Here is a 9,760-nt window from a genome sequence, read left to right as displayed (position 1 = left end):
GAGGCCAATGTGTATGTTAGATATTACAGAAAGGCTAACCATTAGCTGGGTTAACGCACATCAACTCTGTGAGGTAGATACTATTATTTCCACTCTAAGGACAAGATGGGAGGAGATGAGATAAGAAAATTGAGGATCATGGAATTGAAGCTGATAAGTGGAATTAGACTCCAATCCAGGTCTTCTGATTTTAAGTGTTAACTTATTTGTTCTACGACTATGCCATATTGCTTCTTTTTCAGATGATGAGTAAAATTCATAGAAATCAAGCCTGGATGACTGTGCCTATAATTCAAATTAGAAAACACTGAAATTTGTGAGAATGCAGATTTAAATCTCTGTCCTTAATCTCTGTGCTGTGAAGAGTTAGACTTTCATTTTCAGTATCAGCTTAGGTAACTTATCAATAAATCAGGAAATCTCCTGGGAGAAGTCAAATTCTCAAAATAGACCCCACATAATTCTTTTGTACCCTAGACCAATTCCATTCACATCACAAGTGACCATATTAGGGAGCACATTCAAAATGACTTTTCAGGGAGAGCCCCTTGAAAAGGTAGAAGGCTGCCTTCTTCCTGCCATGGCTTTCTCCCTCCCTGACTTGACACCACAAGTCAGAGCTGGATCCCCCTCAACCCCAGGTGTGTGGAGGGCAGGCCAGCTCCTTCCCTCCCCCTGAGGCAGGGCTCTTCCCAGCATCTGAGTGTGTGAGATCACCCACGGCACTGAGCCTCAGCTGAGCCAGACCACAGCGGGCAGACAGCAGAGCAGAGCAGAGGCTTTTGTTAAGTCCTGAACATTATTTCAGTGCTGCTCTTTAGATTTAAGCTCCTGCAGTTCTTTCCATAATAGCTGAGAGAAATAAAAAACACTGCCCCACACCCCCTTCCTCCCTCCTTCCCACACACCATACACACCTATCTCCTCCCCCTCACCGGAGCTTTCTGTCTGCGGGTCCTCTGGGCCTGGAACAGCATGTGTGCATGACTGTCCATCCCTCTTCCCAAGACTGGAGGGCTGCCATCGGGGCTCAGCTAGCTTTTGGACAGTGGAGCGGCCAGGCCCCAGTGACCTTCTTGGACTTACTGTCTGATTCAGGGAGGTGACAGGTATGCATGGGGGCAGTTTACAGAGAATCAATCCCTATTTGTACTAGCTCACTGCACACTATAGAATCTTAAGCTACCTGATGATGAAAAGTTTATGAAATGCCATCTTGGCTGCCCTCTCCTCAGAAGTTAGAGACCTCATCCATTTTCCCCATCCTTATTCCTTATTTCTTATGCCTTTTCCTTATTCCTTATCCTCACACAGAAGAATTATTTTGTAGTAAAATTCTCTTATCTTCAAGGGGTGTGAATGGTGAGCAAATACCTTTCTGTCTAAACTTTGAGGTGCCTTTCCTGAGTTTAATTTTGTCTTGAGACCACTCATCATCCTTTGAACCTGGAACTGGGAAGTAAATGGTGCATAATGTGCATCTAACTAATCCAAGAGGCAAATTGAGTCCCCCCGACACCTGATTGGAAGCACTTACACCTTCTAACTCAGAGGAAGGAGCTCTGATTGTTGAGCAAGGGATGGCAATTTCAAAGTATCTCCTTCCAATCAATCAGAGCTTCCTTAGTGACTTCCTCACATCTAGTCATAGAAATTCCAATCACAGCCACAAGCCACCCCAACTCGAAAGAGTACGGACACCTGCTATATGGGGGCAATTGCAACAATAGAGATTCCCAGCTCCAGGCCTGGAAGACTCTGAGACTAAAATGGAAAAAGGAGAGGAAAAATTCCGACTGTTTTGATGAGACCCATTTCATTAAGTAAGAGATGGGCCAGGCTGAAATACACCCCTCCATGTATAGCCCAGGATCAGCTTTTCAATTTGTAATTATATCAATGAGCTGCCAAGTGACCCAACAGGCCCAGATAGGTGACATTGTGTTAAACCCCGTGACAAAGGAGAGGAGAAGATGGCTTCTTCAGGAGGTTAACTGTGTGCTTTTGTGAAACATGAAGGCCATTGGGAAATTACTCTATGTGGTAAATTCAAGCACTGAAAGAGATATAGCTCTCTAGATAGTTTAGCATTTAGCAGCACTCAGAGCCCAAATTAGACTTTTGGTTTGGCAATCCCTGAGGATATATTTTGCCTTAGTGAATGCACAAAGTACAATTCTGAAACTACTCCCTCCAGGAATCTTAGTCCACAAGCACTGGTAGCTTCTCCCAATGATACATGGGAGACCACATCAGTCTCGGTTTGGTTAAAATAGTAAAACAAATGAAAATTAGTTGATGGTTATGATATATGGTGATGCTTATAATGGAATTCACATCACTGTCCCCATTTCAGATCTGGAGTTGATATGACAACCAAAGGCCCGTAGCCCCTAGGGGTCAGAGCCAGAATTTGAAACCAGACAGATTCAACACCAGTCTGTTCTCTCAGTCAACAGGCCACCCTAATGATTACAAGTGTCTGTTGAGTGTTCCTGTCATGTGCCAAGCATGGTTACATCATTTATGTGTAGAGAGTAACTAATGTGGATCAGACATTAGGTTACATTTCACTTTTATTTTAATTTATCTTTAAAAGATTTTATTGCAACACAAGATGGGAGATCTCTCACAGGTCTCTAGACCCCCAAATTTAGGGGATGCATTTTCATCTCTAATTTTTAATTTATGTTTCCCCTGGCCTGCAATATTCTTCACTCTATCTTATATCTAGTCTCTAGCCCACTTTCAAGTATCATGACTTTTACCATCTCCGTAGAAGTTTTAAGAACTATCTATCAGAAAACAGCCATCATTTTTTTTGCATTCTGATAAAATTAATTATGTGTACCAACCATTTGCAATTCAGTTAACTTTAAAAACAATATAAATGTTTTCTTTTATATGTATTTCATATGATTTGTAATCTCATATGCTATTGAAATAACAAAAAAGTCATATGTAAGAATGATATCTACTTGGGTCCATCACAGTATTTAGCATAGGATAATATTTTGGAGATTAGTCTGAGATGTAAATACTTGGGTTCAAATCCTGGTTGCATTGTGTACCAACTGTGTAAATGTGGACATGTTTTCTTTGACCATCAACGTTCTCATCTGTAAAAGTGAGAACACTTCATAAGTGAAGATCTAATGAGAACAATGCATGCAAAACATTAAGCATCATCCCTGGCACAAAGCAAATGCTCAATAAATATTATTATTGTTGTCACACATATGGACACTTAATAAAAATTGGTCAGTGTACAGATTTATGGAAGTTTAGGGTGAAGACATTTACAAATGTAATTGTGTCTGCTTCTCCAGGGAGGAACTAAGGGCTTATGGATGACCCAAGGTCTTTATTATCATTCTGGAGAGCAGTGGGATGAAGGTAAATAAAACCCTCCTTTCTTCTGTACTGTACTGTTCACAGTTGCCACAGCCATTCCAAAGCATTTAATTGCACTTGTCACTCTGCTGAGCACCACACAAAAAGACTAGGAGAGAGATAAAATTCTCATCCACTGGGAGCTCACAATATCAAGGACATTTTGATGGACATGTGAATTAGAACATAGTGGCAAGAAAAGAAAAAACTCTGTTAGCATAAAACACCTTTAAAATTGAGAGATCCTAGAAATTATTCGAGTTCTCTAACTTTACAAATAAGAGGCCAAGGATCACAGAGGTAAAATGAGCTATCCACAGTCCTTTGGTTTGTATGAGCTGAGACAGGTCTACAAACCTCAGTGCTCTTGCACTCAGTCACTGGCCTGCACACGTCTGGTCGGCCTCTGTTCTTCACACACAACCTCTTAAACTTACTCAGAATGGTAGTACTGTTCCCATTTGCCTGTATGCTCTTAAATATAAATGGGCAAGAAGTACTTTTGTTCTATGCAGTTCAGGAATATATGCATTACAATTATTATAGGGGTTACAAAGAAGTATGTAAATTAGCTGTGGAGATCTGGAAGAAATATTTCAGAAATGTGTGTAGAGACATCGTGATGGTATATATTTATCAGGATCATCTAGGAAGGGTTCTTTGAGAGGCTAAGTGTTCCAGAAGTTTATTCACATCGTACAACTTCCTTTCCATATGAAGAAACTAAAAATTCATATCAGCTTCCTGGTCATTAGAGTGAAAAGTCCCTCTAGAAGTCATTGTGCCCATTTGAATATTTCTGTCTGATTTTTATTCTTACCCATCACCAAGGAGATGAATGCCTTCAACTCTCTGAGGACATTTTATAACCACTCAGAAAGTCCTTCAGCATGTCTGACTTAAATCCACCTTGCTGCAGTTTGAGACACAAACCTTATATTATTCTTTTTAATGAATGTAGGTTGGCTGCAACATATAGAATAAACTCATTTCTTGTTCTCTTTTGGAGAGGGTTCCCCTTCTTCAGACTGCAGCTCTCCAATCTCAGAAGCCTCATCCTTTTTCATGGTATCATATACACATGGCTGACTTTGGGAAATAAATTAAGTGAGTGAAAAATAGGAGTAATACAGGTATTCTGACACAGAAGTGACAGCAGAAGAAAATAGAAAGTTATTTATTATTTGCAAAGCAACTAAGTAGGAGGTTGATTGGGAAAAGCTGAAAGATGAGAGAGAGAGAGAGAGAGAGAGAGAGAGAGAGAGAAATCTGTCACTGAATGATATTTTCATTGGAGAGGAAAATAGGTACCAACAAATGAAATTTGACTCATCTTTGCAAGTTTCACCAAGCATGAAAATGTCCCTTTAAAATTTCCTGTAAGCCGTTGCTGGCTATGGGATTTTTGTAGTGCACAGGGAATCTGAGTTCAGGAGGCCAGGGAATGCCAGAAGGAAAGGGATTTTTTGAAGCTTGGGGCTCTGAGACTGTCAGTTTAAAAAATGAAAGTAATATAGAAGGGGCAAAGTGGCATTTATCATTCCTTCTCTCCAGGCTCCTGTCTCTTTAATCAGCTAGCCTGATTTGCCCAGTAAATGATTCCTGAGTGAGTGAGTGAGTGTGTGTGTGTGTGTGTGTGTGTGTGCCTGCGCGCGTGTGTTGTAGCTCTGTCAATCCTTGGATTAGAACCAATGATTGCAGCTTGTAGGAGGGCTGTCCAGGGCCAGATTGTACGATGTGTCTCAGTGCCAGAGTATGAGTAGAGATAATTACTGAGAAGTCACACTCTCTCACACCCTCGGCTTTCTTGTTGTGTCCTTCAGCAAAACAGTGGATTTAAATCTCCTTCCAACAGCTTGAGAGCAACGCAATCTGTCAGGAAAGAAAGAAAGAAAAAACCGAACCTGACAAAAAAGAAGAAAAAGAAGAAGAAAAAAAATCATGAAAACCATCCAGGCAAAAATGCACAATTCTATCTCTTGGGCAATCTTCACGGGGCTGGCTGCTCTGTTTCTCTTTCAAGGTAAGAGCTTGCTATTGATTTGCCTACAGTAGACTCAGGAATCGTACAGTGTGCTTTATATGATTCGCAGGCTCCCCGAGTCGGCTTGCTGCACGGTTTGCAGGTGGAGGAGAGAGCGTTTAAACAGCATGGCTGGGACTTCATTCTCCCTACCAGGCTGTGAGAATATTGATTTGATTCTGGCTGCTACCGGAATGGGGGAATGTATATGCATAAGTAAAATGTGTCTGGTGCTCCGTTTAGGTGCGTGGCTATGTACTGGTCTCCCCGGCTTTATGTACATTCTTGCACACATACACAACAGAGCACGCATGTAAGCAGGGGAAAATTACAGATTCAGAGGACATCGGGGTTGCTAATGTGTTGCTTATGTTACTGGGAAGAAATTACAAGAGGAAACTTTAAATATCGGCCAGTAAACTTGCAAAGCTTCTAAAAAGGAGCAAACTGAAAAACGCAGGCTAAGAATAATCAGGTAACTGTGCATCCTGTAAGATTCTGGTCAGAGATACAGCTTGAAGGGATGAATCAATTTGCAACAGAGGTGGACAACTGTATTAGTTTTGAATGTGTTTGGGAGTGTGTTTGTGGTGGGGGCAGCAGGGTTGGGGGAGGATAACAAGCCGATTAAAGGCAGTGGGAACACTCAGGAGGATCTGAAATTCAGGAAAGATTTTCCAAGTTGAAGGGAGAGTGGCAATAAGAGTCGAATGCTAATTTTCTTTTTATTTATCTGCAGTGGGAAGCCCAGGCACCAGGGGCAGCAGTTGAGGGTGGGCTTGCTCCCTGGCCCAGGGTACCATTTGATGTTGGTCACGCTGCGTTGGGGTGCATTTGGAATCTGCTTCAACCTTGAGTCCATTTGCTGCACCGTGTGGCCCCCCGCTCTGTTCTAGCTCTGACGTTCCAGCAGCGGTATTATCTGTTCACCTGCTTGCTCTCGCCCTCCCCTGTCCTCTGGAGGGTCTGACTTACCTCTTTCATATTAAAGGTGTTTGAACTCATCAGGATTGAGACAGGCAGAGAAACTTTCCCTGGGTGGTCCAGCAGAGCTTGCAAAGAGGATCCCATGCAGAAGCTTAGTCCTGTGCCTTGATTCCCAGAGGAAAGTTCAGTCTCACTAGGTGAAAAAGCATGGGGAGTCCCACCCACCTCGTTCTCTTCTCCTACCGCAATATGGAGTTCTCACAGTCTTGCCTATCCCCACTTCTGGTCCTGCCGACCCCTCTCTGAGGGTAGACTTTGGGGGTTGCCTCTGGCCCTTTGACATAAGCTGCAGTGGTTATCATGCGGACCCACACCAGGTGGGCAGAGAGGACCAGGCTGGGAAGAATCAAATGCATGTGTACCCTTGGCTGGGGCTCAAGGAGGAAGGCAAGGGGGTGCTGGAGGGGTGTGAATAAGATGGCAAGGAAGTTCATAGTGGTTGATTTTGCAGGGATATCCTTGATGTCATCTGCTGCGCTCAACCTCAGAGGGGCACTGGCCTCAGAATCTCTCTCCTTTCCCATAGGAGCATTGGTGGGTGTAAGAGTAAAGGAGCCAACTTGGAGGCATCCTTGACTGACTCGTCTTATGTAATATGGAACAGCAGCAGTGTGTATGCACATGTATGTGTGTATGCATGTGTGTGCATGAGGTGGGGGTGCACACCTCTGCTTGTTCTGGGTTCATAGGTGCCCACCTGGTAAAAGCAAAACCCCAACACTAGTGCAGTGGGGAAACTGAGTTCAGAGCCAAGCTTCTATCATGCTAACAACAGAAATGAAAACTAAGTAGGCAGAGGGTAGAGTGGAGGGTCACAGGTAGAGAAGGGGAAGGTCTCAAGTCCTCAGTAATTTCCATCTGTCCTGAGGTCTGTGTCTCTTCTATCTATACATCAAACCAGAGACAATGGCCAAACTTCCACCATCAACAGCCCCATTGGCAGCGTGCCAGGAGCCCCAGGGCCATACTGAATTTACATATAAATTAGCATACGTGATTTTTTTTTTCATCAGAAATAAATGCAGAGAAGCATAATATTTGCTCATACTTTGAATCATCCCTAAGTAGATGAGCAGAAAGTAGCAGCACAAAATTCTCCAGGGTGAAATCTGATTTTGTGGTCTTGTTTCTCTCATGGTGTGGGGATTGTGTGATGGGGGGAGGCATATCTTAGACCTCCTTACATGCTACCAAATTTGACTTTCCTTAGGAGAATAATGGCCTTATTTGTGCTGTCCACCTCGAGCCAGCTCTGAATATGTTTCAGTGTGTCATAATAAAACAGGCTGCCCAATTTTAAGGAAGAATAACCCCCAAAGACCTCTATACCACATGCCAGTTGGACAGGCAAAGGTGATGTCTGTTTTCTCTCTCTGGGGACAGAAGCTCGAGTCTGCCAGCTATCTCTTATCAAACTTACAGAATTACCGAGGCAGCCCAGGTCTTGCCTGCAATAATCCACCCCTATTGCATTGACCCAGTGGGACTAGTTAGAATGCAGTACACATTCCAAGGCAATTTTTTCTTCTCTGTTTTTGTTTTAAGCTGGCTCTTCCTAGAGCTGCTACTTCCTGGGTTTCTTGCCTTCTTAAAAAAGGTATCCAGGGCTAGTGGTATTTTATGGAATCCTTTCTGACCCTTTCCTCCCCACACCCCAACCCAACCAGCAACCATGATCCAGCTTAGCGGGGGGGGGGGGGGGGGGCAGTTTCCAAGGGAATCAGCGCTGATTAGTGCCGGGCAGGAGGGAGGGGGTGATTAGTGCCCTGGGGCTCTGGCCCTAAGAATCACCAGGGTTTATTAGCCAGCAGCTCCTCTTTCCTGGGAACAGGAGCGGGGAAGCCGGATTAGGCGGCTGTCCTTTTCAGCACACCGCCCACCTTCTGCCACTGAGAGGCTCTGAAAGGAATGGCTGGTAGTGAGGCAGCCCTTCTCTTTCTAGAAACCCAACCATTTCTCCTTCGAAGGATTAATGCTCCCTTTAACACCTTTGAATGAGCTTAGCTGGATTCCTGTCTTACCTTTCAAATTTTCCCTCATCTCATGTCCCACATCAACTTGAATCTGACCACTTGAGACACAAACAGGCAGAGTAGAAGGAAAAGGAGATTGGGGCTAAGTTCAAGCTCTCCTTCGGCGGACGCCATTGACATGGACCCCATTCAGGTGGGCAGATGGGGCAGCTTCCTGCCACTCACAGGAAACATTGGGTGCCAGCAGCAGCCTGAGTTGGGTAATGTTTCTGAAATGTGAGGGAGGCAGATGAGACCATAACAATGTTTACGGGCAAAGTGAAAAATCAGTGTGGGATGAGGGGACCCTAGGCCTGATGTAAGTACTGTGGGCCATTGAAAAGGAAAAAAAAAGGTCAGGGGAAAGAGACAGAGGAATCTCACAAAGTAACAAAGTAGACCTTGGAGCTGCCAGCTCAGGGCAAGTTAGAGGCAAGTTGTGCACAGCACAACAAACGCAGCTCACCTTCATGCTTCATATTCAGTGATGGACCTCTAAGCATTTGATCAAGGGTGACTGGAGAGTCCAAGCAGTGACCAGCAGGCCTTGCTGCATGAAGACCATTCTTAAGATTGCAGCTTTAGTTACCAAGTGCAAAGCCTAGTCCTGGTGGTACGCCCTCCTTTTTTGACACTTTTAAAGCCAAATATAAGGCCAAGAATGCCTTCTTATGAGCTGGATGCCTAGCCCCTGACTTCTGTTTTCTCTCAGTAAGCCTCTCCTAGAATGCTGAGCTGTGCCTCTGCTTTCCTGCTCCACTCTGGAATATCTTCCAGCAGTTCCCAGGGCTCTGTCCTCTACACGCCTGCAATCTGGTTGCCCAGAGTCATGGTGACCTGGGCTGGGACCAGCTACTTGTCACAGATGGCCCAAACAAACTGGTGTTGTCTTCAGCCACAGCTTATCCATTGGGATGCAGTGATCCCTCCTAAAAGCCTAAGAACTGATAACATTTCTGCGTCACTATGAGACACATGATTCTGGCATGTACAGGAAACACATGCTGGAACAATTCACAGCGCTTGTCACTGCCTACTCATGATGAACACACTTTGGGTGGGACCATCACATCTGGGATTTGGCTCCGTTCTAGTTTGTTTTTGTTTGTTTGTTTGTTTTGCTTTGTAGTTCATGGCCTGCTCAGTCCTGCCCACCAACTAGAATGCCAAGAATGCAAACAAACTTTGCTTTACATATAACCTCAGCAGAGGCCCTACAGACTCTTCAAACACTCTAATGAGCATGCCTTCCAGGTTTTGTGCCAGTTCTAGAGGCCTGTGTGAGCCTCGGTGGGGAGCATGTACATCTGAGCTCAAAGTTCTCTATGTCTTCTGTAGGGGAAAA

At 44.2% G+C, this 9,760-nt stretch overlaps 1 protein-coding gene across 4 annotated transcripts in view; it reads left to right on the top strand.

Moving 5' to 3' along the window:
* Positions 1-5,044: 5,044 nt before the first annotated feature.
* The window catches only part of NTM (neurotrimin), a 935,659-nt gene continuing 930,943 nt past the window's right edge, over positions 5,045-9,760 (top strand). The window contains exon 1 of one of the 4 annotated variants that reach the window (XM_053203850.1): positions 5,045-5,416. Coding sequence is in view for 1 of the 4 variants with exons in the window: in XM_027036934.2 (XP_026892735.1) it covers positions 5,335-5,416 (82 nt within the window). In the remaining 3 variants the exon portion in view is untranslated. The remainder of the gene's footprint in view (positions 5,417-9,760) is intronic. The other 3 variants (XM_053203853.1, XM_027036934.2, XM_053203851.1) reach the window with 3 other exon arrangements.

The sequence above is a fragment of the Acinonyx jubatus genome, chromosome D1 (assembly GCF_027475565.1).
Source record: "Acinonyx jubatus isolate Ajub_Pintada_27869175 chromosome D1, VMU_Ajub_asm_v1.0, whole genome shotgun sequence".
Classification (NCBI taxonomy): domain Eukaryota; kingdom Metazoa; phylum Chordata; class Mammalia; order Carnivora; family Felidae; genus Acinonyx; species Acinonyx jubatus.
This window is presented reverse-complemented; position numbering and strand designations above follow the sequence as displayed.